The 16,790-nt window shown below is 43.2% G+C and overlaps 1 protein-coding gene across 2 annotated transcripts in view; it reads left to right on the forward strand.

Moving 5' to 3' along the window:
* Nucleotides 1-16,790, forward strand: part of MSRA (methionine sulfoxide reductase A) — a 376,781-nt gene that overhangs the window by 233,762 nt on the left and 126,229 nt on the right. For both annotated transcript variants that reach the window (XM_032636338.1, XM_032636339.1), the window contains one exon: nt 15,012-15,116. In XM_032636338.1, the coding sequence (XP_032492229.1) occupies nt 15,012-15,116 (105 nt within the window). The remainder of the gene's footprint in view (nt 1-15,011; nt 15,117-16,790) is intronic.

Below are 16,790 nucleotides of genomic sequence, written 5' to 3' on the forward strand. Positions count from 1 at the left end.
CGCCTCCCTCTTGCATCTCCCTCCCACCCTCCCTATCCCACCTCTCTAGGTGATCACAAAGCACCGAGCTGATCTCCCTGTGCTATGTGGCTGCTTCCCACTTGCTATCTATTTTACATTTGGTAGTGTATATATGTCCATGCCACTCTCTCACTTTGTCCCAGCTTACCCTTCCCCCTCCCCGTGTCCTCAAGTCCATTCTCTACATCTGCGTCTTTATTCCTGTCCTGCCCCTAGGTTCTTCAAAACCATTTTCTTTTTCTTTTCAGATTCCATATGTATGTGTTAGCATACGGTATTTGTTTTTCTCTTTCTGACTTACTTCACTCTGTATGACAGACTGTAGGTCCATCCACCTCACTACAAATAGTTCAATTTCATTTCTTTTTATGGCTGAATAATATTCCATTGTATATATGTGCCACGTCTTCTTTATCCATTCATCTGTTGATGGACACTTAGATTGCTTCCATGTCCTGGCTATTGTAAATAGTGCTGCAATAAAGTTATTAAAATAAAAAATGTAAAAAATTATTAAAAATAAAAAAGTAATAAAAAAAAAGAAAGAGAGAGCAACCAAACCAAAAAACAAATCCACCAATGATAGCAAGCGCTAAAAACTATACTAAAAAAACAAAAATGTACAGACAGAACCCTAGGACAAATGGTAAAAGCAAAGCTATACAGACAAAATCACACAAAGAAGAATACACATACACACTCACCAAAGGAGAAAAAGAAAAAATATATATTATATATATATATATAAATGAAGAGAGCAACCAAATCAATTATCAAATCTACCAGTGATAATAAGCTCTAAATACTAAACTAAGATAAACATAAAACCAGAAACAAATTAGATGCAGGAAGCAAACCCCAAGTCTACAGTCGATCCCAAAGTCCACCGCGTCAATTTTGCAATGATTCGTTGTCTCTTCACGTATTCCACAGGTGCAGGGTACATCAAGCTGATTGTGGAGATTTTATCCACTGCTCCTGAGGCTGCTGGGAGAGATTTCCCTTCTTCTTTGTTTGCACAGCTCCCGGGGTTCAGCTTTGGATTTGGCCCTGCTTCTGCTTGTAGGTTGCCTGAGGGCATCTGTTCCCCGCCCAGATGGGACGGGGTTCAAGTTGCAGCTGATTGGGGGCTCTGGCTCACTCAGGCCAGGGGGAGGGAGGGGTACGGAATGCGGGGTTCGCCTGTGGTGGCAGAGGGCGGTGTGACGTTGCACCAGCCTGAGGCGCGCCATGTGTTCTCCCGGGGAAGTTGTCCCTGGATCACGGGACACTGGTAGTGGTGGGCTGCACAGGCTCCCGGGAGGAGAGGTGTGGGTAGTGACCTGTGCTTGCACACAGGTGAAGGCCTTTCTTCTAAGGTGAAGAACAAGATAAGGAGGCCCACTCTTGCCACTTTTATTCAATATTGTATTGGAAGTCTGAACCAGAACAATCAGACAAGAAAAACTAATAAAAGGAATCCAAGTTAGAAAGGAAGAAGTAAACTGTCACTATTTGTAAATGACATGCTCTTATATATAGAAAATCCTAAAGACTCCCTCAAAAAACTGTTAGAACTGATAAATGAATTCAGTCAAGTTGCAAGATAAAAAAATCAATACAGAAAAAGTGTTGCATTTCTATACACTAATAACAAACTATCAGAAACAGAAATTAAGAAAACAATCCCATTTACCATTGCATCAAAAAGAATAAAATACCTAGAAACAAATTTAACCAAGGAAGCGAAAGACTTGTATATTGAAAACTATAAGATATTAATGAAAGAAATTAAAGAAGACACATAAAATAGATAAATGGGAAGATATTTCATGCCTGTGGATTGGAAGAAACAAAATTGTTTAACTGTCCATACTGCCCAAAGCAATCTGCAGATTCAGTGCAATCCCTATAAAAATTCCAATGGCATTTTTCAAAGAAATAGAACAAATCATCCTAAAATTTGTATGGAAGCACCAAAAAAAACCCAAACTTGAATACCCAACACAATCTTGAGAAAGAAGGGAAAAGCTGGAGGCATTATGATTTCTGATTTCAAACTATATTACAAAGCTATAGCAATTAAAACAGTATGGTATTGACATAAAAACATACACATAGATCAATTGACCAGAACAGAGAGCCCAGAAATAAACCCACACACATATGGTCAATTAATTTATTTAAAAGGAGCCAAGAATGTACAGTGTGGAAAGGATAGTCTCTTCAATAAATGGTGTTGGGGAAACTGTACAGCCACAAGCAAAAGAATGAACCTGGACCACTGTCTTATACCATACCGATAAATAAACTCAAAATGGATTAAAGACTTGAACATAACGTTTGAAATCATAAAAGTCCTGGAAGTAAACATAAGGGAAAAGCTTCTTGACATCAATTTTGGAAAAGATTTTTTGAATCTGATACCAAAATCAAAAGCAACAAAAGAAAAAATAAATAAGTGGGAATCCACCATACTCAAAACCTTCTGCACAACAAAGGAAACCATCAACAAAATAAAAAGTCAACCTACTGAATGGGATAAAATATTTACAAACCATATATCTGATAAGTGGCTAATATCCAAAACATATTAAAAAACTCATACAACTCAATAGCGTGAAAACAAACAATGTGATTAAAAAATGCACAGAAGATTTGAATAGACATTTTTCGAAAGAAGACATACAGATGGCCAACAGGTACATGAAAAGATGCTTAATATCCTTAATCACCAGGAAAATACAAATCAAAACCACAGTGAGATACTACCTCACACCTGTTAGAATGACTGTTATCAAAAAGATAAGAAATACAAGTGTTGGTGAGGATGTGGGAAGAGGGAATCCTTGTGCACTGTTCGTGTGAATGTAAATTGAGAAGCCACTATGAAAAACAGTATGAAGTTTCCTCAAAAAATTAAAAATAGACCTACCATATGATCCAGCAATTCCACTCCTGGCTATTTATCTGAAGAAAATGAAAACACGAGTTGAAAAAGGTACACGCACCCTCCTGTTTGTTGAAACATTATTTACAATAGATATAGGAACAACCTGAGTGTCCATTGATGGATGAGTGGATAAAGAAAATGTGGTAGACATATACAATAGAATATTATTCAGCCATTAAAAAGAGGGCTTCCCTGGTGGCGCAGTGGTTGAGAGTCCACCTGCCGATGCAGGGGATACGGGTTGGTGCCCCGGTCCGGGAAGATCCCACATGCTGCGGAGCGGCTGGGCACATGAGCCACGGCCACTGAGCCTGCGCGTCCGGAGCCTGTGCTCCGCAACGGGAGAGGCCACAACAGTGAGTGGCCCGCGTGCCACAACAGTGAGTGGCCCGCGTACCACAAAAGAAAAAAATAAATAATAATAATAAAAAGAATATAATCTTGCCATTTGCGACAACACAGTGATTGTCATACTCAGTGAAGTAAGTCAAAGAAAGACAAATACCATATGATATCCCTTATGTGTGGACTCTAAAACAAAAACAAAACAAAACAACAACAAAAAAAACACCAACAAACAAAATAACTTCATAGATACAGAGAACAGAATGGTAGTGGCTGCCAGAGACGGAGGTGGGGTGTGAGAGAAGTGGGTGAAGGGGGTCAACGGTAAACAGAAAAGAAAGAATATTAAAATTTATATACATTTCTAAAACCTTCTAGGGACCAATTATGAATCAACAGTCAGTTTTAACTGATATTTTATAATAGTGATACTAAATGCAGACAGACATGAGGTAATATTTAAAGCAATTGCAGGAAAAATCATGTGTTTGAACATATTTGACAATGTATTGAAAGGATTTTTATGTTTATTCATTCTTAAAGAGAAAGTTATACAGATCTAGTGTTTGGTGAGAAAGAGAGGGAGAGCAGGAGAGTGATGGCCAAGGGAAAGCAGTACATTCAAGCAGGTAGGGTTATCAGTTTCAATATAAATATCAAAGTGTATGTCTCATGCACTTTTCTCTGAGAAAAGAAAAGCAACTGTAATGTGGTTTGTGTGCAAAATGAATAGGCAATTATTATCTTTGGGTGACTTAAAGTAGCTCTTCTGGAAATTCTGCATCAGCAGCGGGAGTTAGCAACGTTGACCTTCGTATAGGGGTGCCTTCGCTCATCCATGTTATTATGAGTTGAGTGTAGTTTTAGAATATGGAAAAATTACCTGAGTTGCTTTTAAAGATGCCGTCTGTTGTCATGATTTCAGGGGTTCTCTAGCTGTCTTTTCACTCTGATTTGGAACACTTTTAGAAAACCTTGGCAGCTTACCCAAAGAAACCTATCTTTTCTTGGAGAGCAGTCGATATTGTTCTATTTGTATTAACTCAGATCCTGATTGTTTGAAAGCTTCTGGCTTTGCATAGTGAAGTTCTGTTATGACACGGCTTATCCTTAATAGTGTTACCCGATGCACGTTTGTATGCATGACACACAGTTGAGGCCAAAAAAACTGGAATGTTGAAGTTTGGAGCAGAGGTAGATTTATTGCAGGACCGTGCAAGGAGAATGGGGGCTTGTGCCCCCAAAGCCCTGAGTTCCCTGAAGGGTTTCAGCAAATTATTTTTAAAAGCAAGGTGTGTGTTGGGGGGGCGGGTGTGGCTGGTTGCTGCAGGCTTCTTGGTGTCGGAATCCTTTGTTCTTGCAGCTGACCACATGGGTCAGGTCATGATGTTCCTGTAAATCTCCAACAAGACACATGTTATTCTCCGTTCTGCCACTTTCAATCTCTATATGAATGGAAAAGTGTTACACCTTTAAAGGTCGGACCCTTGAGAATGGGCTATCCTGTATATTTTAGGCTATAGACAACATTCTTAACTTGTAGCAAAAGCAATAGAATACAAAGGTTAAAGCAAAAGAAGCAGTTCTAACATGGAGTCAGATTTGTTCTTCCCTATTACAATAGTATATGGATATGGTAAGACTAGTTGTGCTATCATAGATTTGATTACTACCACTCAGTTCCTTTATGTTCCCTATATACTCCGAGATTGATGGGACAGGTGTTACTTCCCTCATTTTACAGGTGAGGAACTTGTGACTAGGAAAGGTTAACTGTCTGTCTGGCAGATTAGGCCCTCAAGTTCAGGTCTTCTGACTTCGGAGTCAGTGCCCAGTTAACTACCCCACAATATCCTACACCTTCAGCCTTCTCAAGAGTCATTGTGGAGAAGTGAGTAGACCCCAAAAGGTACAGCCTGGACCTGTGAGTAGGAAGAGGTAGATTTGACTCAATAAAGATAGGACATTCCAACAACAGCATGGACTACTTCATGAAATCCTGTACAAACCTATCACTTGAAATGGTCATTTGGATGTTGCAGTGGGGTAAAACACAATATAGCATTTGGCTAGGTGACCTTTTGTGTTCCTTAAAATTCTGAGACTTTGTTAAAACAAAATCTACCGTCTGGTTTCCTCTCCCTTGTTACAGCCACATATATATATATGAAATGTCCAATTTCACGGTTCCCTTTCCTAGCTTTCCATCAGGAGTACCTGTCAAGATTTGTGAGGATACATATGCCCAGGCCTGACCCCAGACCTCCTGTATCAGAATTCCGGCGTGGGGCGGAGTGGTAGGTGTGAGAGTATTTTTCCAAAAGTTGCACGAGTGATTCTAAGGTGTAGGGTTGTGAACCACTCTTCTTGTGTAGCCCACTAATGACAAGGTACAAGCAGGCCTCAGTTTGGATTTTTTGGTATAATTTGTCAGCATCAAGGAGTCATAGCTTCTCAGTGTGCAATACCGTTTTTAATAGTAATCAGGCCATTTAATAACAGTGTGTTTGTTCTTTCGGCTGCAAGGACACCATGATCTCCACTTGGCAGGTTAGTTTTGCTGACATCTCATTATGCCTGCCTGTCTCATGGTGGGGTGGGAGTTGGTGCTGGTCTAGGAAGTAGACATTGATCAACCCAACCACATAGGTCCTTTCATGTTCTGGAAAAAAACAGTTCAAAGGGTGTGAGGGCCAGCCTAAATGATCAGCAGGTTGGATAGAGAAACTAGTGAGCTGCTCTCTCCTAGACTAGTTACCTACTAGTTGGCTTTGTAGCAGTAAGAAACGTCCAGTAGCATGAAGAATTAATGGTTGTAGGGTATTGTTTTCCTGAGGAATTTTCTTGATAAAGTACTCCACCATGTTTATAGCACTTCTCTGAGAGAATAATCACTGAAGGATAAGACATCCCCCCCGCTGTGTCTCCCCATGGTGGACCAGAAAAAATATTACAGTTGCTCTAACAGTATTTTTTTCTACTTTTCAATCAATAGGATGCTTTTTAAAGCTTACGTTTCTCTTTGGACACTTTAAGTGACGATGAGACAAAAGAAAAAAACAGCCAAGATAAAATGACAGTATAGACACTCCTCAAATCCTGTAATGAACTCCACAGGGCTTCCAGTTTTGATGTATTAGGATTTTTTTTTATAATGAGTACATTGTTGGAAATCACATTTTCTATCTGCAGGAGCTGGAGATGAAACTGAGCTGACATCTTACCTCTTTGTAGTTAATTAGCAAGAGGAAAGTAGTGGTTTGAATCTTGTATGGGAAAGGGTGGTATTAGTCATCCACCTTTTCCCTTCAGACACCTGGATCTTCTGTGCTTTTTGATTTGGTTTAATGGTTTGGTCTTGTTGGCTGGAAAAGATGAGGGAAATTGAAGAACAGTTATTATTTAAAAAAAAATAACTATAGCTCACTTCTCCCCTCCATCTTGCCTGTAGGAGAAATAAAATAGAGCACGTCTTTTTCCTCCAAAGAGCAGTTCTTTACCTGGACTCACATTGTAAGCAGTGCTGGCGCCGCAAGAGTCTTTTGTTGTCACTGTATTAACATTTGCCACCTTTGAATCTCTAGCACTTAGCACAAGTACTGGGACTTAGTAAGCATTCAGGAAATGTTTATTAATTAATGAGTAAATAAAACATCATGTTGACCCATATAGTAAGGTGTTCAAGTTGCATTAATTGTGTCTAATCCCTTTCTCCAGGTAGTAGCTCCGTCCGTTTGAAGATGTATGCTGAGGTTTACATAGAACTCAACGGTTAGGGACAGAGGCAGAGCAGGGCATGGAGGTATGTCTCCATTTAGGGGACTGGTCCTCTGTCAGGTGAGCACGTCTGGGGCTGGCACAGATGCTCATCCAGATGAAGGCTAAGTAAGTGGCAGAAACATTTAGCACAAGACTCCTCTGATCTGAATGTGTTAATTAATGTCACATCATGTGCCTGGTCCTGGGGGATGACAGAGAAGAGCCACTTTCCTGGTTCTTCCTCTCAAGGAGCCCACTTTGTACGTGGGAAGACTAAGCAAGCACTTGAAAACAGCCAGCACCCAAGTGTTACACTGTGTGTGACTGATCCCAAGTGCAGTAAGCGTCCGGGGGGCTGGATCAGTGGTGCTCGGTGGAGAAAGATCAGTTTTTTGAGTCCCCTCTGTGTGCTAATTGCTGGACCTTATCGGCTACATCCATCATCTCTCTTTATCACAACAACCCAGTGAGGGACCTCAGGGGACCTGACTCAGTCAAAGAGCCTGAATCTGAGCACAGTAGATCGGACGGCATCCCGCCTGTGGTGCTTTCTCCCGTGCATCATGCCTCTTCTCAAGGTCCCATCCTCAGGCAGGGCTTCCTGGAGGAAGCAGCACCTCCAGGGACCTTGAGAGTAGGAGAGGGCTTGGGTTGCAGGTGGCTGGAGCGAGGGCACTGCAGGCTGTATGTGGGCGGGGCAAGAGGAGCTGGGGGTTGATGTGGGGCTGTGGAGTGTCTCGGTCAGGGAGATGGCATGGGGAGATGAGGTTGGCACACCCCAGCTGTGGAGAGAGAGGCCCGGTGGCCAGGAACTCCGGAGGGCAGAGGACAGCTGTGAGCGGCAGGGACGGGGGTGAGTTGTGCTCTGGCCAAGCCCAGTGCGGAAGCCAGGCCCCGAGCGCGCGGCCCCGAGCGCGCGGCCCCGTGCCCCTCAGCCTGGGTGGAGCCCGGCCGTGTGGCTCTCAATGGGCAACCTGTTGACTGTGAGGTGTGGCCCAGGGCTGGGCCTTGACCTAGAGAGGGGCGAGCAGGCCTCGAGGTCTCTCACTGCCCTGTGGAGACAGCAGAAGCCCGGCTCACGGCGGAGGGGCACCCACTTTGTGCAGCTTCTGCCCGGGGACCGGGTGCTGTCTCCACGGCCTCCTGCCCTCCGCCCCCACCCCCACCCCATTGCAGCAGCAAGGGCCCGGGCCCCGGCAGGTGTGCACGGTCTCCATCTCTCTCTGCTTTTGTCTTCTGCGTCCCGACCAAGCCCCCTCCCAGAAGGCAGGCTTCCGCTTCCCTGGCTTCCGCTCTTCCTCACACGCTGGGACCACGCAGGTCTCGGCTGCTCGGCTGGGTGGCCCTTGGGTCCCCCCCTAGACGAGCCCACCCCCAGGAGCCCCTCGTGGGCTCAAGCTGCCCTTGGTGCAGGTGGCCCTGCTCCTTCTCCTTCTGGAAATCTCCTGGCATCGGATCTGCCCACCCCGTTGGGGAGGAGCCACCACTTCTAGAGAGAGTTTGGAGTGTAGCTGTCACCTCCAGTCTCGCTCGCTCCGCTCAGCGTGCTAGCTGTGGGATGCTGGCCACCCATCACTGCTGCCCACCAACCTGCAGTCACTTGGCTCTGACCAGAGGGAGGTGGCCTCCCAGGGTCCCAGCCCAGGGGGCAGTGGACGCTTCTGCTCGTCTCAGTTCGGCAGCTCTGTGCTGTCTCCTGGCTACACCGACTCTGAGAGACAGAGGTTCTCGTAGGAAGGAAATTGTCGACAGCCACAGTGTGGTAGGACACAGCTTCTCCAGGGAGGCAAGATCCCAGCCTCAGCTTCTGCTCCTGGAGCCCTGTTTCTGGAAGTTTCTTTTTATCCAAATTAAGCACCCTCTCATTAAACCCCTGTCCTTTTATTTCTGATTCTAAAGTGGGGACTCACACTTGAAAAACACAGTGTTTCTCTACCACGCTACACTTCATCAAAAGAGTGAGAATCTGGGTCCTTTATGGTGTGGACGAAGGCCAGACCACAGTCCCCACTGGGGTCAGAAGGCGCCGGCTGGGCCTACACCTCAGCACCCGGTCAGTGGTTGTAGACACTCGACTGATATTTCTATCAGTCGAATGGATAAATAAGATCAGAAGTATCCACTTACAGATACATGTGTTTTCTCCTGCAGTTTAGTCCTTATGGGGAGGGGTCCATGCTAAGGAAACATAAAAGGGTAACAACAATAGAAGCGTCACATTTGTGTATAGAGAGCTGGCATTTTCCCCAGAACTTTACCACATATGACCTCGTTTAATCTTTATGACTCTTCTGTCACAGAGGTTATTTTTTATTCCTATCTGAAATAGTAGGAGACCCTGGGTCACAGTCGAAAAAAGTGTTAAACTACTTGTTAGAACTATGGCTTAAGTTACTTCTAGTTAAGTTAATTCTCATCTTTTCCCACTCCATCACAGCTGAGTAGAGTATAATTCTAATAATTCAGCTTATGATAAGACATAGAGACTTAGACTTCTGTGTGCCAGGCACGGTTCTGGCTCCCCATTTTGCAGATGAGGAAACCGTGGCATCAAGTGGTAAAGTAGATAAAGGGCCTTTGATAGTGGGCGTGGGCCCCCTAGGTAAGGCATGGCTCATAGCCAAGGAGCTGGGATTTGAACCAGCGTCTTCCTCCCTCCCTGGCCCTGCCCAGGTCACACAGCTGCCGAGTAGCAGAGCCAGAGCACTGCCCAGGCAGCCTGGCTCGAGTGTGTGCTTCTCACCAGAGTACAACACTGCCCCCTGCTATCGTCCCCCTGCCTTCCTGTCTCACCAGTTCCTGGCCTCTTTTCCGGTCTCATCTGCTGGGTAGGCCACCTCCCTGGTTTCTCTTCTTCTCCCCAGCCCACCGGTAGTAAAAATTAATCATGGTGACCTGGAAGAGTTGAAGATTGCATTTTCCCCGTGGGATGGAACGCTGTCACACAGGTCTTTAAGAAATGGCTGATTTGTCTTGGGGTTCTCTTTAAAAACACCTGGTTCTGTGGATGACTTGGCTTCCACAAAGCTCTAGCTGACTCTAGATGTGTGATTTTTCTGCCCCCAGAACACTGCCATGTGTGGGTCTTCTGGGATGTTTTGTCTTGTAAGGAATGACTGACCGTAGCCTACCCCTCCGTGTTCCTTCACCTCCCTTTGGAGTCATGAGATAAAGTGACACGGGGGAAATGCTCAGAGAAGACATTCTTCCTTTGCGTTTTTCCTTTCAAGGTATTTTTGAATGACAGTGTTAAAGCACCTATAACACTGCTGTGAACTGTTAACAAGCACATTTGCACATCACATCTATCATGCTGTTTGCACGATGTTATGTGAAGAAACAGCTCAAAGTATTTTTAAGATATAGCCTTTTATCTTCGGAAGCACCAGAAACTATTTGCAGATTGGTCTTGGGAATCAAATTAGCCTAACACATTGGTGAGTTCCTGGAGGTGTGGGCATTTCTGTAAGTGGTTCCTGGCCCCTTAAGCCTTCTGATCATTTGCACTGTGTATTTTTATACAGGCTCTTGTACTTTGGAGAGATAAAATAAAGAAACTTAAAGGTGAGTTTGACAAGGGCTTCTCCACACTGTTTGTCAATGCAGATGGATCCTGAATTTTAATGGTAGTAGTTTCTTTTAAACAACCAAACCTCTCCACAAATAATGTCAGTGCGCAGATTATGTCTAAAAGTGTGTGCTGGTGAGTGGAAATCTTTCCTGACCCCATACTGCAACCATGAAGGAAGAGCCTAATCCTGGAAAACAGTCTTGACAGCCTGGATGTCAGTTACCTCCATCTCATCTGGGCCACTGCCTGCGTGACATTTTGCTGTCACTCGATGACTTCGGGTGTCTACATTCAGGAGCCCAGCTTGGGGTCATAGAACGAGCCAGACCTTGCACCTCCAGTTGAAACCTGGTCGGCTGCCGCTTACCGGCTGTGGGATGTTATGTGAAAAAACTTGTGGAGAGGCCTTGGTTTCCTCACCTGTAAAATGGGGATGGCATCCCTGTTGTAGAATTGTTGTGAGCAACATCTGTGTGCCCATGTTCATAGCAGCTTTATTCACAATAGCCAAAAGGTGGAAGCAGCCCAAGTGTCCGTTGACAGATAAATGGATAAACCAAATGGGGCACATACAAACAATGGAATGTGATTCAGCCTTAAAAAAGAAGGAAATTCTGACACGTGCTTCAACATGGGTGAATCTTGAGGACATTCTGCTGATGAAATGAGCCAGTCACAACAGGACAAATACAATATGATTCCACTGACATGAGGTGCCTAGAGGAGTCAAATTCACAGAGACAGAAGGAGAATGGCAGTCACCTGGGGCTGGGGGAAGGTAAAATTGGGGAGTTAGTGTTTAGCGGATATGAAGTTTCGATTTTGCAAGATTAAAAAAAGTTCTGGAGGTGGATGATGGTGATGGTAGCACAGTGATGTGACTGTACTTAACGCCACTGAGTTGTACACTTAAAAATAGTTAAGCTGTTAAGTTTTATGTTGTGTGTATTTTACCTCAGTAGAGAAAAATTGGAAAAGAGAATTATGAGCATTGAAGAACACCCAGTAGGTAAAGTGCCTGCCATATTATCAGTGTTCAGTAACTCGTAGCAGCTTTTACTAGGGTTTGGGATTATAACTAATAGTTGCGTGATATCTCATCACGTGGCTGTACCATGATTTGTTTCTTCTTTGTTTGACTTTTGGATTTCTTATAGTACTCCACCATTGTAGCAATGATGGAATGAATTTTCGTATTTGTGTATGTCTTTTCTATTATTTGGGGTTTATATCTTTGAGGTTGATTTCCTGGGTCACTTAATCAAGGTGAATTAATCTTAGTCTTTGGGGCTCTTGCTTCTTATGCCCATGGGGTTTCAGAAGGGTGCTGTCATTTTCAGTGTCACCACCAAAGTAAGGGCGCCAGCCTCACAGTGTCCTCATCAGCACTAGGCACAATTTTAAGCAGTTTTGCAAAATGAAATGAGTAAGAGATGGTGTTTTAATGTTTAATATACATTTGTTTGCTTTTCTTTGATCACTGGAAATGTTGAGAACTTTTCATGCCTGGATCTACATTTATTTTTTCCAATGTGTATTGCCTGTTTACATCTTTTGCCTATATTTCCAGTGTGGTTCCAATGCTTTTCTTATCAAATTTTCTTTGTCATGTTTGTAACACATTGTTGCCATTTTTAATATTCAGACAATCTTACTAGTTATGTAGTTAAATCATTCATTTAAACATTTCAAAACATAATTATAAGATTTTAAAGTAGATCAAAAATGGTTTCGCAATAACATGGTTATTATACTTAATGAATCTTCTTCCCATAATTCCCTTATCATTCTTTTAACACCTATTAGCATAAAATCTGTTTAGATGTTAACTTACATGACTATAGTATTTGAATTAAAATTATGTAGGCTGACCAATTAAGAATAAAATATTAATAACCCAATATAAAGAAGACATAACAAAAATTAGAGAAAATAAAAAATTAAAATTATTAATAAGCATGACATTTTTTACCTCACTAATAATTAAATTCATTAAAAATAAAATGATAGGATATTATCTTCCATCTATACATTTGGTAGGGATTAACAACATTGTGATGGTGACTGAGGCTGACCCTCAGATATGCTGCCAATGGGGAGAGAAAATTGGGTCAACTTTAATGAATAGCAGTTTAGCACAAGGTATCAAGTATCTTTAAAATGTTCATAAACATTGATTTAGAAAATTCCCATATATAACTAAGGCTAGAGGCAGCCTCAGAAATGTAGAAAAAATATTTATATTCATAGATAAAAATAGGATTCAATACAAATGTCCAATGACAGGGAATGATTGAATAAGTAATAGTATGGCCATCTTTGGAGTGTTATATAGTCATTATAAATGGTATTTCATAAAAATTTCAGTGATATGGGAAAACACTCACGATATGCTGGTAAGTGGAAAAAGCATGATGCAGTGATTACAGTAAAACAAACTGTGTCACGGTGCGAGTTTGTGTGTGTTTTGTGTATGCATGTATCGCGTACATATCTAGAAAGAAGTGCGTAAAAAGTATTGATAGTACTTATGTGGTAAGAGTATGGGTGATTTTTCTTTTCTTTTCTATATTTCTGCACATTTTTTAAGCTTCATATTGTTTGCAAATCATCGTTTCTACAATCAGAAATTTTAACTGCTGAGGAAGACTAAAGATAATAAGTAGATCTCTCTCCTTTTCTGGATTCATGTTCCCTTTGCTCTCTTCGCTTTGATATATTGGACAGAACCCTGGACGAGAAGTCAGAAGGTGTTTTTTCAGGTTATGGTCCAGAAATTTGCTAGCTATATGACCTTGGGAAAATCTATCTCATATGTACCTGTTTGCCAGTTTGTAAAATGGGGATTTCTACCTTCCCTGCGTGTACAATTGGAGGGTTTAAGAATTAAGGTGAGATTACCAACATAGGGGAAAACACTTCTGCAAACTAAGATGCAAGTTCAAAGGATTCCCCAAACCACTGGGAGGTCTGATAATTTGTTAGAAGGACTCACGCAAGTCCAGAGCTGTTATCCTCACAGTTATAGCTGATTACATGAAAAGGATACAGATCAAGATCAGCTAAAGGAAGAGTCACATAGGCGGAGTCTGGAAGGGTTCCAGTGCAAAGCCTCTGTGTCATCCCCCATGCAGTCAGGATATGTTACCCTCCTGGCCTCCATGTGTGACAATATGCAGAGTATTGCCAACCAGGAAGCTCTCCCAAGCTTTGGTGTCCAGAATTTTTAATTGGGGCTTCGTTACGTAGGTATGATTGATTGATTGCCCACATGGTTGAACTCAGGCTCTCGGTCAACCGATACTGTGTTACCCAAAGCCGCCACCCTCAGTCACATGGTTGGTCTTTCCGACATGGCAGCCTCTACCCTAGGACTGTTGGCAGCCCTACCCTGAGATTCAGTGTGGCTAGCCCCACCCTAAGAGTATAGGTGTGGCCTCTCTAAATGAGGACACTCCTATCGGGTATGACCTAGATTACCTACCAGAGCCAAGGCAGAGGCCAGCTGCCTGTTTGGGCAAGGCTAAATTCTTTACTACACACAAGGTGACGGAAAGAGATGGAGAACAAATTTAAACACAGAGATGATGTTAGTATGGAGGGGTCTATTATTTACCATATGTTCTAACATTGTAAAATAAGAGAGGGCATGAGTTCCACAGGTGCAAGTGGTACTGCAAGTACCCGCCTCCCTGATCCTTAGAACCTTGGGGACCACCTTTGAGAAGGGAGTGTGCTAACAATGGGGGCTGCAGAGAGGCTTTTGCTACAGTAGTTGTTCACCACTGAGACGAATTAGGCTGAGAAAACACTTACTGTCCTGCTGGGTATATGAATCTGACCCTCGCCTCAGTGTTAACAGCACAGCAAATATGTCTCTCTGTTAACGAATATATCTAATGTGAACGAGTTATAAGCCTGTTTTTTTCTTGGGTTTCTGTACCTGGCACCATCTCCCTCTGTAGTGCAGCTGAGCTTACTATGTACAGAGAAGGGGGGGATGATAAAAATAAATTGGCTCGTTCCCCTTGCAGTTTCAAATCTCTAGCACCATGTCAGGTTGGATCCATAAGGTTTCATAAGAGTGAGATTAGAAAAATGAAAACCTGAGTTTATTTTCTCATGGAATTAAAACAAAATTAGAACACAATGAAGAGGAATCATCACCCTCAGGAAACTTGCTCGAGGGCAACCGTGTGCTTTTATGGAGAAAGAACCAGCGACAGAGACTTAGGATGAAAGCATTAAAGTACGATTGTGCTCCCACCCTGCCTTCAGAGGGAAGAATTTCAGCCTTAGTCTAGTGATTTTTTTGGAAACAAATAACTTGTCATAAATTCATGTTGTCAGTAAATTTGGGTTGTACGTTCTGTTTCTTTCAAGGAAGAACTGGCCACGCAGAAGTAGTCCGAGTGGTATACCAGCCAGAACGCATCAGCTTTGAGGAGCTGCTCAAGGTCTTCTGGGAGAATCACGACCCGACCCAAGGTAGATGAGTGAGCCAGTATTTAATTATCTTACTAATTACAGCTGGGATAATTAGTGTTTGAACTGCATGGAAGAGATGAACCTTGAAATCACACAGGAGCTCAAGAATATGATTGCAGACATTTATTGACGGAGACGGGGAGGGGCTGGGGAGAAAGAGGGCGAGAGAATAAAGGCACAGCCACTGTCTGCGCCCCTCCCCCCTTTACAGCTGTCAGGGGTGGGAAAATTCCCACAGAGAAAGACACCAGACAATAGAGATTCGTTCACCTTTGATTATTGCATTATTCCTCCTTAATGCAGTCTTTTGTCTACAAAATTAAAGTGTCTTTCTAGCAGCTCCAAAGTTTTCCTGATTTATGGTTCCTTTATTTCCCTGAATTTATTTAGCCTTTCTCATCTTTTGACATTATCAGCCATTTTTTTTTCCTTTTAAATGTCTGTGGGTGATTTAAAAAAAAAAAGAACATAAAGGTAAAATGCAGTATTCAGTGGTTCTACAATGCTTGGGTTATTTAAATATTTCATTTGTCTTCTTCGGAATTTATTATATGAGATATTAATATATTTGGGCTGTAAACAGTGGTGGTCAGGAGTTTTATTTGAATGCACACACAAGCAAAAATCTCATGTTGGCAAATATCATTGTAATATTCAGTAATGGAGTAATCTCCGGATTTCATCTTAACAGCCTTACAAGCACTGCTTTGCCAGTGTGATGATCTGATATTGTGAGGCTTATGGACTGAAAAGTCCTGTATATCCGATGTGATTTTCATTTAGCAATCGGTCTATTTAATGGAAATATTTTCCCTTTGGTGTCAGATCTGGGGGGAGTGGGTACGCCATGTTGGCTATTTCCTGATGAATGGATGTGTTTTTCCAAATGTGCATTGTGCTTTGGGGTGGGACCTTACCAAGACCCCAGCAGCATAGGTTGGTGAGTCCTGAGTTCTGGTTCCACTTAATGCCAGGGTGGTTTGCCAGAGGGCAAAGGTCAGAGCTAAGGCAAGAACAGCAAAATGATCAACGAGCCAGGGTCAGGCAGGTCCAGGATCCAGGTACATCCAGCAGGGTGGGTAAAGGCCGGGAAGGAGGCCAGGAGCAGGCTCTCCATGACAGTGAAGTCTGGTTGACATGGGGAGATGAGTCCCTGGTGGGAGAGCAGTGAGGTATGGGGCAGGGGAGGTACAGAACTGGTAGGGCAAGAGTACTGTCATCGGAAGGTTCTGATGCCACCCCCGTTTGGACTGCTGGACTGTCACATCATATGAGAACGGCAAGCCTAATGGCTTAGACACGCATGGCTCAAAGGGAAACTGACTGGTGAGCATCAGAAGTAAGGGTCGTGACAGCCAGGAACTCATGCTGGGAAGCCTCTGGTCCAGATGGAGCAGCCATTCAGCCTCTTGGCTCTCAAAGCTGAGGGTCAGGCAGGATGCTGAGGGCTCCAAAGTTCTAAGTGGAGACACCTATCAGGAGCCCAGGCAAGCCTGAAGTCATGGAGGAGACAGGCTCCCCGCAGGCCCACAAGGCCGGGTATGTGGCCTTGGCCTGGCCACCTGTAATGCCGCGTCCTGATACAACCACCTTATGCTTGACCCCCGCAAAATTTCAAAGAGGGTGAAGTCTGTCATCCACTTCTCTCTCCTTACTTCTCTGAATATCTTACCC

This window comes from Phocoena sinus, chromosome 6, assembly GCF_008692025.1.
Source record: "Phocoena sinus isolate mPhoSin1 chromosome 6, mPhoSin1.pri, whole genome shotgun sequence".
NCBI classification, from domain to species: Eukaryota; Metazoa; Chordata; class Mammalia; order Artiodactyla; family Phocoenidae; genus Phocoena; species Phocoena sinus.